Consider the following 22752-nt stretch of genomic DNA (forward strand, 5'->3'; position numbering starts at 1 on the left):
ACTTTCAACCTCTTTGCCTCTTGGTTAATTTTCTTTCCGAAGCCATTCAGATTTCATGCAGGCTACTCCGTTCAGATGCAAGAACTGCCTCTTTGCATTTCTTTTTTCTTTCTTTCTTTTTTTTTTTTTTTTTTTTTTTTTGATGGGTTTCCTTAATGAAGCTGTTGCTAAGGAAACCCTGCAAGAGCCTGGTAGGCACAGGAGTGATTGCATCCCTAGTACTTCTGTCAGTTTGAGCTCAGAGTCAAACGACGGCTGGGAGAATGGGGAAGGCGATCGTTTAGAAGGGGGAAATGTGAAACTGGGGCTGAGGTCATTCTGTGACAGGTCAGCGCTGGGCCAGCCCGTAGGGGCTGGGAACTCATGGCTCCTGCAAGGAAACCACTGAATGCAGAGGGAAGAAAGTCTCCTCACTGGAGAGGGGAAAGGAGAGAGAACCGAGAAATTTCTGGTCTAACAGGATTCTGGGCTGTGGCTTGCCCCGGAGTCCTCGGGAGAGCGGAAGTCTCTGAGGACAGTCAGAGCAGCCTGTGTCTCCAGGCAGAGAGAGTCAGGCAGCCTTGGGGGCCAGCCCCGCCTTGGACAAGGCACTGCCTACTGAGCTGCGTTTCAGATCCCCACTATGACCAGAAGAGGTGATAAAAGAAGGAAGTAGTTAGTGTCCGAGGGAAAGCTAGAGACCATGTTGTGTCCTGCAGGTGGCTGTGATTTTTAAACATGGGATCAGAGGGATGTTTGGGGACACGCAAGCCACTGTGGCCTCATAGGCTTGGGGAATCTTGGGTTTCCTTTTCTGGATTAGTAGTTAGACCTTAGGGCCGAGTCTGCCGATCTCTCTAATAATTACACCTACTTCGTGGCAGGTGTTTTTCTGATCGAACCATCCTTTGGTTTCACTTAACTATAATCTCATTTTCTCCTCACCTCGATTTTTATCTTTTTGTTGTTACTACTCTTAAATTCTGTGTGTTTAAAGAACTGATTTTAGGTTCCTCTTTAGCGCAAGCAGAACGTAAACAAATGTAGAAACAGAGGGTCGCAGGAGCACTGCTCCTAGGGCTCCAGGCTATTCACCCTCGGAGGTTAAAGCTGAGCTGAATGTTAAAACCGTTTTTTTTTTTTTTTTTTTTTGTAAGAGACTTTGGTAACACTGAGACTCTGGAGCAGGGACGGGGTCTTATTCGTCTCTCTCGTCACTGTGCCGGCACGGTGCTCGTCAGAGACCAGACACTTATTAATCTCTGACGCATGATCCATCCCGCTGCTCTGTCAAGCGTCGTCGGCACCGCTCGGAGCCATGACAGTGGCGACTGCTGGTAGAGAGGCAAGGCGCCCAGTGATGAGCTTTACAGCCTTTCTGCATTTAACACCTCAAGGCCCTCCTGCGAGGAATTGTTTTTTTATTATTATTATCCCATATTTGTTATTCGCAGCACACTTGTTTTTGTTTTTGTTTTTTTTCAAATCTCTGAGAACCTCAAGGCTTCCGGAAGATTGCTAGAGCAGTACAGCCAACACTTGGATGCCCACGGCCCAGAGGGCGGTGCCCGTCCGTCCTCCTCCTCCACCTTGCTCGTCAGGCATGTGTTTGCGAGTTTGTCTCTGTCATAGTGGAAGTCAGTACTTGGTACCCTCTGTGGCCAGTACTGGCGACTCTGTGTATGGGTTGGGCTCTTCCTTTTTTATGCCCAGGTGGCTTTCCATCAGGCTTTTGTGTGATTGTGTGTTGAGAGATGCCTCTGTGAGCACTCTCATGCATGGTTTGTGAAACGTGTCTTCACTCCTTGTGGACATACACTTGGGCCATATGCCACTCCGTAGCTTTTTGAGGTACCGTCAGACTGCTGTAGACCGCTCCCAGCAGGATCCAAGGACTCCGTTCTTCCCACCTCCTCATCGCCTTCTATCCAGATGCATCTTTTGGCTGCAGCTACCGTAGTGGGAGGGGAGCGACGTCTGGCTCTGGTTTCCATCTGCATTTCCCTCATACCCCATGGTGTCGACCGTCTCTTCATGTGCCTACTGGCCATTCACACAGTCCTCTCCAGTTTTCATCTATTTTTGGAGCCAGGGATTGAACTCAGAGTCTCAAGCACATCCAACACAAACCACACCACCCAGACTGTACGTCCTTCCTCTTTTTCTTGTATGGGCGCAGGAGCTCTTAGTGTGGCCAGGACAGTGCTTTCCTGTCAGGCTTCTGCTCTGCAGGAATGTGCTCCATTTCACTCTTTTCATTTTTCTCTTGAGAGACAACATGCTGTTCTGTTGCTCAGGCTGGCCTTGAATTCCAGGGCTCAGGTGATTTTCACACTTAGTCCTCCAAGGGGCTGAGACCCTTCTCAAGTGTCCACCACCATGGTTGTTGCCCATTCTTGATGTCCTTCAAGGCCATGCATTTCTGCTTTTGATGGAGTCCAGTTTCTCTGTGTTTTAGCTCACTGCAAATGCTTTTGATGTGGTTCAGGAGAAATCATTAAGCCCAAAAGCTCCACCTTTTCTTTTTGACAGGATGTTTCTATGTAGCCCAGGTTGGTCTGGTGTTGCTATGTAGCCCAGGCTAGCCTCAAATTCTGGGCAGTCCTTCTGCTGTATCGTCCCAAGTGCTGGGATTACAAGCATATGCCGCCATGCTTGACTTTTTATGGTAACTTTCCGTGTTGGAAATTTATCTTTTTCAAGATTTTCTGGATGTTCTGGGTCTCTTGCATTTCCATATGAAGTTTAGAATAAGCCTGTCAGTTTTTTTCAAAGAAGCCAGCAAGGATTTAGATGCAGATTTTATTGACTCTGTAGGTGGATTTGGGGAGTTTGTTTATTGTAACCATGACAGCAGTGCCTGTAACCACAGCACCCTGCGGGCCTTGGGGAGGGGAACAGGGCGTTCCAGACTAGCCTTGGCCACATGGCAAGACCCTGTCTGTTCCCCAACCTCCCTAAAAGGAAAAACAAACAGTATTGTCTTTCATTCGGTGAATATAGAATGTCTATACTAAAGAGGCAAAAAATTCCTCCCCATTCTTTTTCTTCTCTTCCTTACTTCCCTCCCTCTCTCTTTTCTCTCTTTTTCCCTTCCCTCCTTTTCTTCCTCCCTCCCTCTTCCCAGCACTGGGGCTTGAACCCTTGGATTCAGGCTTCAGAGCCCTCTCCTCAGCCTAAGAGAAAACATTTAGTAGCTGCCTTCCACAACTTACCACTACAATTTCAGTATTCTTTTTAGTTTTTGGTTTTGTTTTACTTGTTTGTATTTTGCTGTGGTGGCTCACTATTTTTTTGAATCTCATTGCTTGGGTTAGACAAGGTCTCCCAGGGATTTCCATTATCATTATGTGGATGGTAGATTGTCTGCTCATTTTCTGACTCACAGCTTTCTTAATTTTCAATGGCCCTTCTAGGTTCTGTTCTATTTGAAGCTATAACTTTAAAGACAAAATTAATAATGATTTCAGTTTAGTAAAGAATTTTTTATAAAACAGGCAGAATTTGAAAAGCAGTTGGTCTTTTTAAAATGTATATAAATGGAAACAATATTCTAAACTAAATTAAGTGTTTCTGAGGTGGGCATCTTCATGCTGCCCACGTTGATTTTCAGTTTGGGGACTCAAGTGACTCTTCTGTTCCAGCCTTCAGGTACCACACAGGGTGTGTTGTGTGTGTGTCTGTGTCTGTCTATAGCACTGTGCATCCAAAATATGTTGAATATATGATCTTGCTATATGATAGCTGCAGGTATCATGTAGTGAGCAGACCATGTCTGTGTTTTGTAAACCGGAGACTGTCAGACTAGCTGTTTGTTTTCTGCCTTATTCACGTCAGTATCAAGTGCCATCATGGGCTATTCCAAAGCCCCTTCCTATATGCCTTGGTCTTTAGAGCTCTGTCAATTCCTGTGATTTTTGAAGATGACAAAGGCCAAAGTATTTTCCTTAGCATTCCTAGCTGACTCATTTATTTATAACCAGCGAATTTAAAAGTTGTTATCCAACTGAAGCACCAAGCAAGGACCATGCGTGGACTGGACCTAGGCTCCCTACAAAGATGCAGCAGATGGGTGGCTTAGGCTTCTAAGCAAAGGTCCTCTAGTAAGGGAAGTGGGGACTGCCTTGGACATGGACTCACTTACCAGATTTTAGCTCACTTTCCCCTGGCAAGACTGCCTTGACAGGCCACAGGGGAATTCAGTCCTGGTGAAACTTGATGAGCTGGGGGATGGGAAAGAGAGCTCCCCTTTTCTGAGGAAGTGGGGAGGGAAGAAGGGAAAGAGGATGGGACTGGGAGGGAAGGAGGGAAGGGGCTACAGGGATGTAAAGTAAATAAAATAAATAAATGAGAAAAAAAAGAAGAAAAGTCATTATCCACAGGGGCTGGCGAGATAGCTTAGATGTTAGGAGTGCTTGTTGGTCTTGTATAGGAAGAGAGTTTAGTTCCCAGCTGCCATATCTGCTGGGTTACTATGTGATTCCTGTTAAAGGATCTTAGAATCTTATGCTTTCTTCTGGGCTCCATGGGCACCTGTATTCATGTGCGTGTGTGCTCATACATAGGGCACACACACACACACACACACACACACACATGCACACACACAAAACTCAAAAATAAAATAACCCCTGTAGATGTCTCTGTTGACAGCCACATTTCCTGTTGTTTTGAACACCTACTGAGAACCTGAGGCCTTTCCTAATGGTTCACATTATTTCATTTAGTCTTTCCAGCCATCAAAAAACCTAGATTGTCTTCCCTTTGTCAGAGAGGCAAAATGGCAGAGTTGGCGATGATGGACCATGTCTCAGACCTGCTAATGGCACTGTGCTGCCGCTCTCTGCCCTGCCCTGCCAGAATGTTCCAGAAACGCCACCACTTTCCTTCCGCTGTTAGAACAAAGTAGCCTACTTCCCCGTCGGAAATAGAGTGGTGAGCTGATACCAGAATGACCCATCTTATGACTAAGGCCTCTCATCTTGAGTGTCTTTGAGATGTTTCTGCCAGCAATTTGCATAAACATCTGGGCCCTGGACTCAGAGGTCGTGACTACAGCAGCCTGCTGAAAAATTAGAACAAAGATGTGCTGATTAATGCCCCCCCCGAACGGGAGGTCAGAAATGAGTGTGGGGGCGCGATTGCATCTCATTTTGCCTGGGACAATTTCGCCCTCCCTCGAATCCTCATGCTTAGCACTCATCCCCAGGCTTCTGCGACTTGTGTTAACTGGCTGGAAAACAGTTGTGCCCAGGCTTTCTGAAGAAAGGGAGTCTCTCTAGGGTCTGAAGCAATCTCAGTGGCATCTGTAGGGAATGTTTATCATCTGCTGTCATGTTACGTTCATATGGTAGGAAGAGCGGGAGGCTACATTACTGGACTGTGACAGCCTTCTGTCTGCGACAGGTTCCACAAGAACCGTGAAGGATGGGGACCATAGGTTTGGGCCCTCTATTTGCTGTCAGCTGTATTTGGCCACAAGGGCCTGAGCTGAGGCCACCATCACCAGCAGCGGCTGTCATGTTCAGTATGCACGTTGTCCAGGTGCTAGGGCGTCTCTGAGAGTGGAGGCAGTCGACATGTCTGTCTCTCATTTACCACCCTCCCTGTCCCCTGCTGTGGCTGACACTGTCACACAAGAGTCCTCCTGAAGCAAGGCTTCATGCTGTGCAGGTTTGAGTGTCCACATGTCATAGACCTGGTCGCTTCTAGAAGCCTTCAGAGTAGCATTGAGACCTAAGGTTTCTTAGAGCTAGGATCCAGAGAACACGAACCAAGAGAAAAAGAATTGTCACATGAAGTGCGCATGCGTATCAGACCATTATCTCAGGGGAAAAGAAAAGAAAACTGGTGTCAAACTGGGAGAAAACATTCTCCAAACATGGATGACTAAGGACTTAGGTTTGGAACCTGAAGAATGAGCCCAGTTCCACAGCAAGATGAACGATCTAATTTAAAAAACTGCCAGAAGCTTTGAACAAATACCTCACAAAAAGATACAAGTGTGGCTGGTAATCATAGGGAGGGGTGCTCAGCCCCTGGCTACCAGGTGGAATGCAAAGCAAACCCAGCCAGAATGGCAAAAGCCCAAAGCCCCTAACATCAAGCAGCCGGGAGCACGTGACGCAGTGAGGAGTAACTGATGCAGCCAGTCTGGCCGCCCCAGGGCAGGGGGACGAAGCTCTGTGTGAACAGTGCAGGAGAGAGGAATGACCTGGGTGGGTGAGGGGGCGCACGGCTAAAGGTTACTCATGAGATCCTATCATTAGGATAGCCTCTAGGAGATGCGTGTAGCTGGGGAGCCCTGCGTTTGCCCAGGGCTTTCACACCCTTATCTGAAGTATTCGCCACCCGTGCAGTCCTTATCTTGTTTCTCTGCTTTTCTGCTTGCTGGAATCTCCCCCATGGGTTTTAAGCTGGGGAGTCTGTCTGTTGTAAGTGCACAGGCTCCAAGGGAGGGTCCCCTGTTTCCTGCATTCCCTGTGGTCTCCCCATGGGTGCGGTGGGGGGCAGCAAGTGAAGAAATGGGAATGACCTTGCTTTCTCTGATTGGGTGTGGCCAGGACTGCCACGGAGACCTGGCATGACTGTGAGGCGCGTGGGCTGTGTTGTGTACTGTGGGGTTCCTGAGCCGTTCACACGTGGCCATCCCTGGCCCTGGGGGTTCTGGACAGCATAAGCTTATCTTCCAAGGCCAGCAACACTGGGGTTTGGGGTTTGGTGAGGGTTGCTGCCAGGGCACAGGTGTCTCCCAAGGCAGGCCTCATCCATGAGGGTCCCAGTTCCATTCATAAGGTCTGCAGACCTGATCGTCTCTTAGAGGGTCTTTTGCAGGGTGATGTCTCTGAGCTCTGACTAAGGAATGCTAGTATGGTGGGAAGTGTGGACAGCTTATGGAAGGCAGAGGAAACCTTACAGAGGCCCCTTGGTGCCCCTCTGGGTAGTGTAGTAAGTGTCTGGGCAGGACTAAGGCCTGGAGGCATCAGGAGGAGGGGTTCAAGAGGGCCGGTCGTCAGAGCTTTCTTATAATGGTTTTGTTGGCACGGAAAGATCTAGAAACCCACTGTCAGGGCCATGGCTAGAGGGGGAACCACTTCCCAAGAGAGCTGTGTGGATTAAGGTAGTTTTTCTTCCCAAAGTTGTAGTGACATGAGGAATGGACAATTGGCAGAGCCCTGGCTCGCCATCAGATCTTCCTGGCTGTGTGGCTTTTGGGGTTTCTCAGTGTCTCTCAGAGCTTCAGGCATCCATGTGTTGTGTGACAGAACTTCTCTTGGGGAGATGCACAGCATACACCTACTCACCCCCAATATGAAACTGTCAGAGGATCAAAGTACAGATACAGCCAAAGTCCAACTTGGTGAATCAGTGAGTTTTCCTGGGGTTTCTTAGGAATATGGGTGAGGGGTTAATTACAGGAGCAGAAATAACTCAAAGACAGCTACGTCACCAGCATGGGTGACAGCTCACAAAAGCTGGGAATCTGGAGCACAGTGCAGAGCCTGCATTTAGCTCAATAGGTTGGAGAGTCCAAGTGACTTATCCCAGGCAGCTGGGCGGTTCGAGTCTTTTTTGTACCTTGTCTGAGGGTGACTCTCAGCAGCTTTATTGTTTTCTCTAGCTGGGAGGGGCCTAGTGAGTCTGGTCAGTTTCAGGGACTTCCTGAAGCTGTTTTGAATTGTTTGCCTTCTACCTTAAAGCTTACTTACAGCATGGGGTGTTTCCATCTTGGAGGAAACTGCTTTACAACACCTTGTCTACAATGGAGTGGGTCAAGTTCTGGAATGCAGGCTGATTAAATACAGCCTGTGGTTTGTGGACATATAGTGGGTGCTTTTCCACCAGAGCTGTTCTTGCCCTATCACCATTGGGAGAATCCACTAGGCCTTGGCAGAACCAAACATGCTATAAGACAGGAAGTCTTAAGTCTGAGTAGGTGGTTTGGTCATCATTGTCTAGTCATGTTCCTCCACATGTTACATTCTAAGAAGCTGAGCAAAGTCCCTTCCCCAATCCTCTTGTCCTGATGGACTCTGGTTCCTTTTTATGAAGGATGCCTCATGTGTTGTGTGGTAACCCCCGCATGCAAGAGGATCTAGGACTTCTTAGCAAAAGGCTGGATGTGCTTGGAGCCACCACTCATAAAAGATCTTGGGTTATTCACAGGGGTCCCCCAGGGCCTCAGGATTGTTGTGTCAGCGGCCAGGCCCTTTCTCTTTTCCTTATGGAAAGAGGTTCTAGGTGCATTTCTGTTTTTCCTTTGGAAGTTTCTTCAAACACTTCTTGCTTTCCCTCTATGCTTTAGCTTTCTGAAGAAGAGAAAATCCAGCGCTACAGCATCCTGTCTGAGCTCTACGAGCTGATTGGCTTCCATCGAAAGTCCGCATTCTTCAAGCGGGTGGCTGCCATGCAGTGTGTGGCCCCGAGCATCGCAGAGCCTGGCTGGAGGGCCTGTTACAAGCTCCTTTTGGAGACGCTGCCTGGCTACAGTCTGTCACTAGACCCCAAGGACTTCAACAAAGGTATTCGTAGTGAGCTGGGGCTGGGGAGGAAGTTGCTTTATTTCTGTTCATCTTGAGCACTTAAGCATCTGCTGAGTATTGCAGACCATGGTGGAGACCTGTGGTTCAAAGATGGCCAAGCCCTGCTTGACACCAGCCACTCCTAACAGCGGTGTAAGGGCAGGAAGTCCTGGAGCCCATTTTGTGGCCCTTGATCTTGCATCTCAGTTTCTGGGGTCAGAAACTGCCCTTGAGGCCACTACCACCGTCGTCTGTCACCAAAATAATGCGTTAAGTCCCTAATGTTTTTACTCACCTTATGAAATTTTGTTAGGTTAGCACCTTCCCAAAATAAATATACTTGGATGTGTGTGTAGACACAGCTATGCATTTGTGCCAGATTCTGATTATGTAATAGTAACAAATATTAAATTATAGTGGTAAGTCTAATAACTACAAACAAACACAATGCACATATTGGTTAAAGTCTAATTAGTTAGAGACAAATCCTTCTCTTTAGATGGGGAACCAGAGCTAGAGATGGTGTGGGATTTCAGTAGGAGAGAACTGAGTCATCCTCTGTTATCTTTCTAGGATGCAAATAGATCCCCAGTGCTCCCCCTCTTAGTCACGTATCAAGTTCCTCCCCTGTCACCCGAATAGTACTCAGATGTCTTCCTCCCCAGACTCCATAGCACCCAACCTTCCAAGCAGCATGCTTCACATTGACACCTCCAGACCAGAATCTGTAGAAGGGAGTCGCTTGGCTGAGAGGTGAGACACGCTGTTCTGTGCAGGGCAGGTTGGTAAGCCTTCCAGAGCTCAGTAGGTCAGAGTTTCTGTTGTCTGGTGTTGTGTGAAAGCAGTACAGGTCACACACAAGTCAGTAGGACTCCATGGACAAGTGTAGATGGTAGGGGTAGGTGTAGCAGACGTGACGGAAAATCCCAGCCCTTGAGGGGGCCAATGTGGAAGGACGGGCATACGTTTGAGGCCAGTCTGGGATATGGAGTGAGATCCTGTGGCAAAACAAGCAAAACAGTCCACGCCTGAGTTCCCCCCCTACCTCTCCCTCCCCAAAATAAAGAGTATGTGGTGGGTAGGCCAGGTGACAAAACCTTGACAGAACACACACTAAGAACTAATCATTTTGAGAGGACAGCCCTTCTAGTCTCTGAGGCAAGCACAGACATGGGTTTTATTCTTAAACCACCTTAAAAAAAGAAGCAGATTGGGGCCCAGTGACCCCAAGTCCATTTTCTGGTAAATGGAAAATGGGCCTTAAATAGAGAGGAAGAATTGGGGCCAGAAGTCTGTATCATTAAGCAGTCCTGGTTCAGATAGAGTCCCTTCCATCATTGTCCCAGTACAGTCCTTCAAGGTGGTGTCAAGATGTCTTTATTGCTGAGCAGAGAAGGTGGTTCCCAGTAGGTAAGCAGGGTTCCAGGGTTGGATGAGAAAAGAGGCTGTGGCCCAGCTGGACAAGGGGCTCTTCAGATTGGTAAAGAGAGGGAGGAAGTCTGGGACCATGGCCTGCTCAGGAGAGACTGGCCTGTGTGAGGGGTTACTTGGTGGTCAGATGGGACACCCATGCTCCGGCTTAGAGCAGCCGTATGGAGGGAGGAACTGCCCCCTCCAGCCACCCTACTTCCAGCAAAGTCCCACGGGAACATAGCAACCCTGAGATTTTGTTTCCGTTCACGTGACCTGCCGGTATTGTCTTTTTATGTTAGGCTCACAGAAGACCTTGTCTCTCCCATGACTTTGCTAGCCAGATCTCCTCCATCCTGCACCCTCACTGAGGGCTATTTAAAAAAGAACCTCAAACATGGACCTTGACATTTGTCTGCGTTCAGTACCGTCAATGACTGTGATTCACTCCAGACAGTGTCTTTTGTTTATTTAACTTTTTTTGAGACAAGGTCTCATGATGTACCTCAGGCTGGCCTTGAACTCACTAGCCCAGGGTAGCCTAGAACTTTCAGTCCTCAAACAACCACACCTGTTGTATGGTGTCACTTTAAAGTACATGTTGTCCTTGACTTAAAAAAAAAACCCATATATATATATTATTATTTTTTTTTTAATTTTGTTTTGTTTTTGTTGGTGGCTGGTGGCTGTCCTCTGTCCGTGGCTGGTCTGCTGGGAGTCCCATCTTTGCTCTGCTGGGTACCAGCACTCCTTTGTCAGAGCTGCAGCGACTGTACTTATGTGGGAGTATTTCTGCATTCTCTTTTTCCATTCTATCAATTGTTTCGTTTGTCCATTTGCCAAGACCACACTGCCTTAGTTACTGTAGCTTTATAATAAGTATGGCAGTCAGGGATTTTCTTATTTATTAAAAAAAAAAAATTACCCTTTTTGGGTATTTCTGCCTACCTCTGCTTCTTCGAGTGCTGAGATTTAAAAAAAGTATTTTTTTAATTAATTAATTCATTCATTATGTGCATGTGAACACTATGGTGTGAATGTGGGGGTCAGAGGGCAACTTGTAGGAGTGGTTTCTCTCCTGCCACATGGGTTTCAGAGCTGGAACTCAGGTCATCAGGCTTCATGGCAAATGCTTTGCCTGCTGAGCCATCTTGCTGGCTCCTGTCCCTTGGCTTTCAGGTATCTAGCGAGTACATTGTACATCTCTTCCTATGCTTATCTGCTGTTGGAATGTCGTCTCTGGCGATCCCATTGGAAAACCAGGGTCTTTGTTTTTGGCTTCTATGATATGCATAACAGTGCTTCGGTGCTATCTCTGACAAATATTTTCTCCCAGCATGCCTCTTGTTTTCTCATTCTCTCAGTATCTTATCTGCAAAACAGCACTTTTCAATTTTAATGGCGCCTACTCTGTCAGCTCTTTCTCTCAAGGATGGTGACTTTGGAGCTGTATCTAAAAATCTGTTACTGTAACAAATGTTACCTATATTTTTTCATTTATCAGCTTGTCGGGGAAAGTTTCACAGAACCCAAAGAAGTTCTGTAAACACGTAGAACCTCCTAGGGAGGTTTTCGTTTTATCAGAGGTCCCTTTTGGTGTACTATTTGTGAAATCTGCAGTTAGCAGCTTGATTTACTGCCTGGTTGGTGGCTGTCCTCTGTCCGTGGCTGGTCTGCTGGGAGTCCCATCTTTGCTCTGCTGGGTACCAACACTCCTTTGTCAGAGCTGCAGCGACTGTACTTATGTGGGAGTATTTCTGCATTCTCTTTTTCCATTCTATCAATTGTTTCGTTTGTCCATTTGCCAAGACCACACTGCCTTAGTTACTGTAGCTTTGTAGTAAGTATAGCAGTCAGGGATTTTCTTACTTATTAAAAAAAAAAATTACCCCTTTTGGGTATTACAGAAAAGTAGTTTTCGCATTGAAAAGTGCTGTTTCCTGTTCTTTCTGTGGTATTCAGAGCAGCTGCCATATCCAGTGATGGCCTGCACAGGGCCTCTGGGCTATGCTTGCCTGGCTTCTGCCCACTTCAGGGCTGAGTGAGTCTGCCCCATCCCTAGCCTTGCTAGGCCTCATGCCTGTGGGCACACATGCTCACAGCACCTCTCTGACCCACATCAAGGCAGGCTGTGGCCTCTTGGTAATACTTTGACCGGACTAACCTGTTTCCAACAGTTCAGTGGGAGAAACTGTAAGCACCGTATGTGGGAAGGGACGGAAGTCCCTGGACACTGCCATTACAGTGTGACCTTGGCCAAGCTACCTCATGCCCTCTGTGTATCAGAATCTTGGAGACACCAGCTTATGGAAGAATTGGATTCCCCCCTGTAGGGTGCTGAGGACAGTGCTCTGCATGTTGTTACTGTTGGGTGAGGTTTTCTGACCTTTCCCAAGGATGGCATGAAAGGGATATAAGAAGATGTACTGAGTATTGAGAGCCTTTAAGGCCAGCATCCCTGCTGAGCAGAAGTCCATTACAGGTGTGGCCCCCCACTGTGGGCTTGATGGTGTTGATTGGAGATGAAGGTAGAGGCGTCTGATTGTCAAAGGTTTAGAGGTACTTGCAGAAGAGAAAAGAAAAGGTCCTCTAGTTCGAGAAAGGGGTTGCTAAGTGTCCAGGCTGATTTTGCTGTATGCTGGAAGGGTCTGATGGGCTAAGGATAGAACCTGGAAAGAGAGGAAGGAGAGTTTTTGGAGCACCAATGATCCCTTTAGGGAGGTGAGGAGGTGATTTTTAAGATGTTGGGATGTGCCCCATGAGCGAGTACTTCATTTGATGTACTTTCAGGGGACCCCAGGTGAGACTGAAATGGCTTTTCTGTTCTTACCCGTGGCATCTCTGAACTTTACTCCAGGCTGGCTTCAGGCCAAAAGCGCTCGGACTTTGTGCAAAGCCATACTCAGAGTTATCTTAAGTTTGTCTTTCTGTACAGGGCCTAGCTGAGAACAAACCAGTCTGAGGTCTCGTGGTAGCTCTTCCTTTTCCCAGGGATGCACAGCTCTTCTCCTCACCTGCCAGGCCACTTGTCTGGTGGCTGTTTCATCCGATAATTCAATGTTTCTTCCACCTACACAGAATTCCTTTGTTTCTCTGTTCTCTGATTGCCTGCTGTTCCTCCTCTTGCACTTCTTGTGATTTTGTAAGTACACTTAAAAACAATCTGGATGATTACTCAACACTCCCTCTGCCAGCCCCACAGTGCCAACCCCTTTGTCTTTTCCTCCCTGCTGGAGGCGCCCATGTGAACCTGCTAGACCCAGCGAGCAGTCATCACAGTGCCTGTGGCCGGTTATTGAATTTGTTCCTTGCTCGTTGTTTGCAATTCTGCAGAGTGGAACATATTTCTTTTGAAAAATTCAAGTGATCCTGTCCTTTTTACTTGGGCTTTTGTTTTGGGAGGGGACATTTGCCATTATTTCATGAAAGAAGTGAGGTCCACTCGAGTTAAAATGGTAAACATCAGTCAGCTGCATCTCTAGACAATGAAAACCACTCTGAGCTCTCTCTCCGCTTTAAACATTTCTCAGAGAATTAAATGGAAATCTACCCAAAACCCCATACTTGTGAATAAAGGTGAGGTTGTCAGATCTCTCAGCTTAGAAGTGTCTTCTGTGTTATTGTGAGGTGGCTGCAGAGGCCTGAGTTAAGACCCAGCTCATGCGCTCTTGAATTTGCTGCCTTACAGGACCACATCCTCTATCTTAATCTTACCTGTGCTGCTGTGTGAGAAGATTTCTCCATCTTGCTTTCTGCTCAGCCTTTTCCTGGATGAGAGATTAAATGTTGCTGAGGAACTTTTCTGAAAACACAGAATCGATTTGCTGAATGGCAGCTGTCAAAGCCTGGGTTGTTGAACTTAAATGACAAAATCACAGAGAGTTTTGTTACGAGTCAAATGCTGCAAATCAGTCTTTATGAAAAGCTTCGGTGTTTTATGGGAGGGCTCTGGGCCACAGAGGAGGCACCATGTTCTCCATGCACCTGTCCAGAAAGGTGTAACTGGACCTTTCCCCATTTGGAAAACTTACCAAGTGATGTCAGGGATTTCCAACATGAGAAGGAGCTCTTGGTTTGGTAGTGCTGAGATGAATGAGAACTGGTGAATTTTGAAGGTGTGGCTGGCTTAGTGATGGCTTGGGCCCTCAATCCTCCTAAAATCTTCTTCCGTTGTAGTGTTTGGTCCTAGCCCCTCTGACCAGATGGAAACATGGCATAGATGTGTCTCAGTCACTCTTAGGCTTGCAATATGTTGCCACCACTGTCTATTCCAGGAAGTTTCTGGAAGATATGTCACATCCTGGGGATGTACTGTGGAGGTGTTTGTGTGTGTTGAGTCGGCTTCCAGGTTTTTAATTGATATGTTATTATGAAGTATCCTAAATATATAAGAACTAGAAAAAATAAAGCAGCAGAGGTGAACCCATCACCCAGCAAATTCCTGGAGCTATGCCATTTTATCCTCACACACTTGCATATGCACATCTAAAACAGAAGGGGATTTTTCTGGCATCAGGCTCTCATCTTGACCCACCTGTTAGTTAAGCACCCACCAGGAACCAGGCCTCTTGCCAGGCATTAAGGAACCTTGGATGAATAAGACACATTGCTGCTGCCAAGGCAATGAGGAATTGACAGAGGAAACAGAATCATGAGCTTACAGGGGCCCCACTGTGCCTGTTATCAGCTGAAGTCTGTGCCTGCTGCTGAGCACACACAGAAAAGGGAATGGCCGGCTGCTCAGGGCAAGGTGGTGGGAGACGAGGTCAGCAGGGGCCATGAGTTGCACAGAACATCTTCGGCAAGCCAGCAGAGGCTAAGATGCTCAAGGCTCATGCTCCCCAAGTAGTGGAGGCAGTGTCTTTCTTGCTCTACTTGTCAGTTGACATTGACTGCTGCCTGATTCTGTACAAACCTTTGCTCTGAGCACCAGACAGTCTTCAGGTGCAGGGGCTCATGATGCAAGAGTAGGTGTGGGGGCAGGGGTTGACATACAAGAAGGTAATTTCACCCAATAACCACAGCAGTAGAAGTCTGGGATATCAAGGGTTTGTTCTCGATGCAGTAATGGAGCAGCCTGGATCATTAATCACTCCACGGAGTCAGAGGCTGAAGCTGGGTGTTAAACACATTACATTCATTGAGTCATAATATTAGCATTTATCAGCCAGCTAGCATTTATTGAGAAGTTAGGATAAATGGCTAAAGCACTTTAAATGGGCTGCTCGCAGTTTTGTGACAAGTTAGGGCTATTATTTCCCTGTTGCGACTTCCTCCCCTGCCTGTCCCAGCTCATGTGGCACATTCACTCCCCATCCACTGTCCTCACAGCACTCAGAGCCTCTGTGCCTCCCACGGGCTTCTCCACAGACAGTGAGCAGCGTCTGTTCCTCCGATGGGCTTGTCCACATATACTGTATACCCCACTGTCCCCCAACACTCTTTCATGTGGTCATGCGTTAGGTTCTCAGAAAGTGTGTGTTAACTGAAAATCTCGTGAGCTGTTGGAGGTTTCCGGGAAGCCTCAGTTTTGTCTGAGTCTGAATCTACCTATGTGTGGCTTAGCAGGGACTCACCAGTCTGGTTGATGGTTGGGTAGGAATGTGAAGGCACAGAGTACCTGATCTTCTTTTAGGTGTTGAAATCACATTGGGGTACAGAGGGCAAGTGCAGTCTATACATTAAAGCCTCTATAGGTCCAGTGCTATTTCCATCAAATATTGCAATGGCATTCTTTATAGGACTAAGAAAAAAATTAGCATTCATAGAGAAGCAGAAAAGATAGCTAAAGTGATCCGAAGTAAAAAGGACACTGGCATCACTAAGTCCAAGTTCAAACTCTACTACAGAGCCATAGCGACAAAGGCAGCATGGTACTGCACAAACACGGATGTGTAGACTGAGGGAGCATATTAAAGGACCCAGAAACAAACCTACACAGCCATGGGCATCTGATTTTTGACAAAGGTGTCAAACACCTACAGTGAAAAAAAGCCCACTCAACAAACCATGCTGGAAAGACTTGATAGCCACCTGCAGGAGAATAAGGTCAGAGCTGCTTTTCTCATCCTGCACAGAAACTAATTCATAGCGGATCAAACACCTCAAAGCATGAAATTGCTAGAAGAAAACATAGGAAAATATGTTAAGATATTGGTATAAGCAAGAACTTTGTGACTAGAACCCCAACTCAAAGGGAGCTATTCCAAGAGTTAGCAAAATGGATAGCGTGAAGTTAAAAGGCTTCTGCATAGCAAACAAAACTGTCAGCAGGGTGAACAGAAACTCTACAGAATGGGAGAAAACCTTTGCCAGAAGTTAAGATCTGAAATGTACAAGGCACTTCAAAAATTAAACAGCAAACCCAAACAGCCAATCAGAAAATGGGCTGACACCTGAGCAGGGTTGTTAGAAGGAACACAAACGGCCAATAAACATTTTGAGAAGTGTTCAACATACATATTCAGAGGGCAATACAAGTCCAAATGGCTCTGCTACTCCGTCTCACGCTACGCAGGAAAGGCAACAAATGACAGCAGATGCTGGGGAAGGGGTGGGGAAAAGGAACCCTTTGGTAGGGATATACATTGGTGCATCTGCTATGGAAATCAGTGTGTGTGGGATTCTCAAAACATTACAAGCAGGACTACCATATAACCCAGAGCTGTCGCTCCTGGCATATACGTGAAATATTTTACCACACATAACTGCAGTTACCACACAGTTATCGGCACACCTGTGCTTACTGCTGCTCTATCCACAATATTCAAGGAAATAGAGCAGCTTAGACATCACCCGATTAGTAGTGAAAAGGTGGAGAACACAGTGGAGTTCTATTCAGCCAGAGAGAATAATAGTTGTGTCATTTGCAAGAAAAATGGATGGGATTGGAAAATACTAAATGAAGTAACCTATGGCAGACCTGCAACAAGTCAGACTCGGCTTAAAGTCCTTTTCCTCAGCTTTCCTGTGTCCCCCTTGAGTCCCAAGACATTGCGAGGGACCCCTGTGTCCACATCTCCTTTCTAAAAGGTTTTGTGGTGGGGGTTGGGAGTGGAGAAGAGCGGGCTGGAGAGATGGCTTAGCAGTTGAGAGCACTGTCTGCTCTCCCAAAGGTCCTGAGTTCAATTCCCAGCAACCACATGGTTGCTCACACCATCCATATGAGATATGGTGTCCTCTTCTGGTGTGTAGGTGTACATGCAGACAGAACATTGTATACATTAAAAAAAAAAAAAAAGGTTTTAGGGTGGAAAACTCTGTTGCCAGTAATTGTTGCCAAAAGGAGCCCGAATCCTAAAGATTCTGCATTCTTAAGGAAACGCTTTGAAGCAGGCTATGTAACCTGTCTTCCTACCTTTACTTTCAGATGTGCTGGGCTGTTTGGGAAGGAGGGCCCTTCAAGTCCCTGGGTGACCTCTCTATTTAACTCTGCACTTCTGTGCTTCAGAGTAATCTCCTTGATCGTTGATCATGAGGGTTCATCCAGGGTCATCACTTATTTAGAAAATGTCACTCCATTACTCAAATGCTCTGGAAACAAATTTTTTCCTGGAAGCTTATCAGGGTTATTTTAGTGGGATGCTTTGAAGTCATGTCTTCACAGAAGACAGACAGTGTAGCATAAGGCAGTTTGTTTTATTTTTCTTTATAGTGGGGCTGGATCCTGGGACCTTGCCCATCTTAAGCAAGTGGCCTACCACTGAGCTCTGTCCCCAGGTGGAGACGTTCTTAATGCATGAACCGTGTTCATCTCTGGCAACACTATACCCGGGATGGCAATGTTGGGGGGCGGTGGGGTGGTGGTGGTAGCAGTGGGGTGATGGTGATTGTTTTGGCTGCTGTTTGAGTTCGGTCACTGAGGTCAGTGTCTGCGAGCTGCCACATTTCACACATGACCTTGACTACCTGCTTTATGACCCTGACCACAGGCACACACCGAGGCTGGGCTGCTGTCCAGATGCGCCTGCTGCATGAGCTGGTCTATGCCTCCCGAAGGATGGGGAACCCTGCGCTGTCTGTGCGCCACCTGTCCTTCCTTTTGCAGACCATGCTGGACTTCCTGTCTGATCAGGGTGAGTGAATTCACAGCTTTTTCTTTCCAGGGAGTCTTGGGTGTGGGTTGGGGTGTGGTTGTTGTCTTTTCCATCTCCTTGATGGTAGTGGGGACCCGTTTCTGCCCTTGGCCATCCTTCCCATGTTCCCTCTCGCTTGTCCACACCCCTCCTTCTGGTTTTCTGTGTCTTCATTCCTCTGTTCAGCAGGTTCTCCCTTTTGTTTTGCTCATGGTATAAGGACAGTACATGGCTGGTGAGAGGAGGCTCTGTTGGGTGGCACTGTATAGCTGTCACCCCTTTCCACCACACACTTCCACAGTGCAGGAAGCAGCGACAGGACAGGCAGTAGAGTCAGGCTACATCTCAAGACCAACTCCCCCAGTGACCCCTCACTTCGGAAGGTTTCCGCAGGCTCCCAACTCAGTGCCTGTAGATGTGTTTTGCATTCAGACCACAGTAGGCTCCTTGGAGGACATGGTGTAAAATGCCAGTGCCAACATGTTGTCCCTGTGTTGGGAGGTAGTCAAGTCCTCAGATCACAGCTCTGTGCGTTTTCAGTAGCTAAATATCCCTAGAGTTGTCATCTAGGTGGGAACAGAATAAGCAGGCTACGTCTTCATAGTCCTTTTGTGCCTTTCTGGCCATGCTGCCTCCTGGAAACCTGTCTGGTTTTCAGAACCACAGATGAGGTTGTCATGCTGTTCTGGGGGGGCCACAGAATCCACCTACGTTCCCAAGTTGCCTTTGTCAAGCTTTCTCCCCAGGTAGCTCTTCTTACTGTTACTGGGTGTTGTCTCATTTCTGGGGTTCAGTTGTCATCTGTGTAATTCAACCAGGTATATCCTCTTTGCAGCTTGTAAGATAGCATGTTGTGGTGCTCCCGAAGCCCTGGGATTACAGGATGTCAGAAAAGGGTTGGGTGGCTTCACCATCAGACCTCCTTTCCACCTGTATCTTCAGCCCCTGTTGTCCTGGGGCCCAATTGGGTTCTTAGGGATATGTCCTCTGTTGTGATGCTGGTTTGCAGGATAATGTCCCTGCTGTGACTCTGGTGTGCAGGGAATTCATTAAATGGATTATAGCTTGATCATCATTGATTTAACACCTATTATCTACTTACAAGTGAACACATATTTGTGTTTCTGGGTCTGGGATACCTCACTCTGGGTACTTTTTGAAAATAGTTTTATTCATTTATTTGTGAATTTCATCATGTCATCTTTTAAAATGGCTGATTAAAATTCCATTGTGTACCACATTTTTTTTTTTCCTCTGTTCTTTTGTTGAGGGGCGTCTAGGTTTTCAAATTTCTGGCTATTATGAATAGAGAAGCAATGGCATGATTGAGCAAGTGAATCTGTGGTAAATGAAGCATTTTTTGGGAATATGCTAGAGAGGGGTATACCTGAATCTTGAGGTAGATTGATACCCATCTTTCTGAGGAACCACAACTCTTATTGATTGTCATAGTGACTGTACAAGTTTGCACTCATACCAGCAACGGATAGATGTTCCCTTTATGCTACGTCCTCACCAGCATTGCTGCCTCTTGAGTAATTGATTTTAGCCATTGTAACAGGTGTAAGATGGAATCACAAAGTACTTATGATTTGTATTTCTCTGATGAACTAAGGATATTGAACATTTCTTTATGTGTTTCTTAGCCATTTGAGTTTCCTTTTGAGAATTCACTGTTTAGATCTGTACCATTTTTTAAAAATTGGGTTCTTTCCTTCCTTCCTTTTTTTTTTTTTTTTTTGGAGCCAAAGTTTCTTTGTGTAGCCCTGGCTATCCTGAAACTTGCGCTGTAGACCAGGCTGGCCTCTAACAGAGATCTACCTACCTTCTGAATGCTGGGATTAAAGGTGTATGTACCACCATTGTCAAATGGGTTATTTGTTTTCTTGATACATAGTTTTTTGAATTCTTTATATATTTTGGATATTAGCCCTCTATTGGATATATAGTTGGTAAAAATCTTTTTGCAGGTATACTTTGCTATACAGAAGCTTTTTAGTTTCAGGGGGTCGCATTTATTGTTGTCCTCACTGGCTTTGCTAACAGTGTTTTGTTCAGAAAGGCTTTTTCTGTGCTAATGAGTTTGAGGCTATTCCCCACTGTCTCTTCTGTTGGGTTCAGTGAATCTAGTTTTATGTCAAAGTCTGTGATCCAACTGGAGTTGAGTTTTGTGCAGGGTGCTAAAGTATGGATCTATGTGGATTCTTCTACATGTAGCCATCCAGTTTGACCAGAACATTTGTTGAAGATACTGTCTTTTTTCTAGTGTTTATTTTTGGGTTCTTTATGAAAAATTAGGTGTCTGTAGGTGTGTAGATTTATGTCTGGGTCTTCAGTTCAGTTCTGTTTATTGACATGCCTGTTTTTATGCCAGTACCATGCATTTTCATTACAATGGGTCTGTAGTACAGCTTGAAACTGGGAATAGTGATACCTCCAACAGTTCTTTTATTACTCAGACATATTTATAGCTATGTTTTTGTGTATGTGTGTGTTTCCACAGGAAGTTGAAATTTTGATGAAAATTACATTGAATTCGTAGACTGCTTTTGATAGGACGGTCATTTTTACTCCCTTAATTCTACTACTCCAAAAGCATGGAATATCTTTCCATCTTCTGATATGCTCTTAAATTTCTTTCTTCAATATGTTAAAGTTGTTTTTTTTTTTTTTTTTATCATACAAGTCTTTTATTAGACCATGTTATTTTGTATTACTTGAGGCTTTTTTGAAAGGTGTTGTTTCCCTGATTTCTTAGTCTGTCATTTGTATAGGAGGACTAACTGACTTTTGTGAGCTAATTTTGTATTCAGATACTTTGCTGAAAGTATTTGTCAGCTATGGAAGCTTCCCAGTGGAATTTATTAGTGTCATTTATATATATTATCATTATCATCTACAAATAAAGATACTTTAACTTCTTCATTTCTAGTTTGTATCTCCTTGATTGCTTTCAGTTGTCTTATTGCTCTAGACAAGACTTCAAGTATTGTATTGAAGAATATGGAAAACTTTGTGGACAGCCTTGTCTTGTTCCTGATTTTAGTGGAATTGCTTTGGGTTTTTCTCCATTTAAGTTGATGCTGGCTGTACTGGCTGGTTTGGTGTCAATTTATTATAAGCTAGAGTCCTCAGAGAGGAAGAAGCCTCTGTTGAGAAAATGCTTCCATGAAATTCAGCTGTAAGGCATTTTCTCAATTAGTGATCAATGTGGGAGGGCCCAACCCATTGTGGGTGGTGCTGTTCCTGGGCTGGTGGCCCTGGGTTCTATAAGAAAGTAGGCTGAGCAAGCCAGGGGATGCAGGCCAGTAAGCAGCACCCCTCTATGGCCTCTGCATCAGATCCTACCTCCAGATTCCTGCCCTGTTTGAATTCCTGCCCTGACTTTCTTTGGTGATGAAGAGCAATGTGGAAGTGTAAGCCAAATAAGTCCTTTTCTTCCCAACTTGGTTTTTGGTTATGGTGTTTTGTTGCAGCAATAGAAACACTGACTAAAACATTTGCTATGGGCTTGCTGTAAACTACCTTCATTATGCTGAGGGATGTTCCTTGCATACCTAATCTCTCCAGGACTCTTACCATACAGGGTTGGTGGATTTTGTCAAAGGCTTTTTCTGCATCTAATGAGATGATTATGTGCTTTTGGCCTTTTAGTTTGTTTATATGATAGATTATATTTATTGATTTACATGTATTGAACCATCATGGCATCCCTGGGGTGAAGCCTACTTGATCATGGTAAATAATTTTTTTCTTTCTTTCTTTTTCTTTTTTTGTGTGTGTGTGTTTTTGGATTTAGTGTGTAGGTATTTTATTGAGTATTATGCATCTGTGTTCATAAGATAAATTGGTCTATAATTCTTTGTTGGGTCTTTATGTGGTTTGGGTATCAGGGTAACTGTGACCTCATAAAACACAACTATTTCGCTAGGGATTATAGGTCTGTTTAAACTTGAATCTGATCTTGATATAACTTTGGTAAGTGGTATGTATTGAGAAAATGATTAATTTCTTTTACCCTTTTCAATTCGGTGGAGTACAGGTTTTTAGTATGTCCTTATGATTTTCTGGATTTCTTTGGTGTCTGTTGTTATGTCTGCCCTTTCATATCTAGTGTTGTTAATTTGGATATTCTTTCCTTGACTTTTAGTTAATTTGGATCAGATTTTGTCAATGTTCCTGATTTTTCTCAAAGAACCCACTCTTTCTTCCATTGATTCCTTTTTGTTTGTTTGTTTGTATTTTATTGATTTAAGCCCTGAGTTTATTTCTAGCTGTGTAGTTCCTAGGTGTGATTTCTTCCTTTTGCTTTAGATCTTTCAGGTGCTGTTCAGTTAGTAGAATTAGATTGCTGCAATATTTTTTATGTAGGCACTTAGTGTTATGAACTATCCTCTTCGAACGGCTTCATTGTGTCCAATAAGTTTGCATATGTTGTCTTTTCGCTTTCATTCACTTCTATAAAGTCTTTAATTTCTTTTTTTTTTCTTTTCTAAAGATGATTTATTTATTTTTCTGTGTATTGGTGTTTTGCCTACATGTTTTGCCTGTGTGAGGCTGTCAGATGCCCTGGAACTGGAGTTACAGACAGTTGTGAGCTGCCATGTGAGTACTGGGAACTGAACCAGTGTCGTCTGGAAGAGCTGCCAGTGCTCTTAACTGCTGAGCCATCTCTCCAGCCCCATGTCTGTCTGTCTGTCTGTCTTTCTTTCTTTCTTTCTTTCTTTCTTTCTTTCTTTCTTTCTTTCTTTCTTTCTTTCTTTCTT

The 22752-nt window shown here is 45.4% G+C and overlaps 1 protein-coding gene across 2 annotated transcripts in view; it reads left to right on the forward strand.

The window, feature by feature from the left end:
• Window positions 1-22752, forward strand: part of Trappc9 (trafficking protein particle complex subunit 9) — a 448636-nt gene that overhangs the window by 36196 nt on the left and 389688 nt on the right. For both annotated transcript variants that reach the window (XM_055626329.1, XM_055626330.1), the window contains 2 exons: window positions 8285-8501; window positions 17843-17986. In XM_055626329.1, coding sequence (XP_055482304.1) covers window positions 8285-8501; window positions 17843-17986 — 361 coding nt within the window. The remainder of the gene's footprint in view (window positions 1-8284; window positions 8502-17842; window positions 17987-22752) is intronic.

The sequence above is a fragment of the Psammomys obesus genome, unplaced genomic scaffold, assembly GCF_907164565.1.
Source record: "Psammomys obesus unplaced genomic scaffold, mPsaObe1.curated_primary_1811, whole genome shotgun sequence".
In the NCBI taxonomy this organism is placed as follows: Eukaryota; Metazoa; Chordata; class Mammalia; order Rodentia; family Muridae; genus Psammomys; species Psammomys obesus.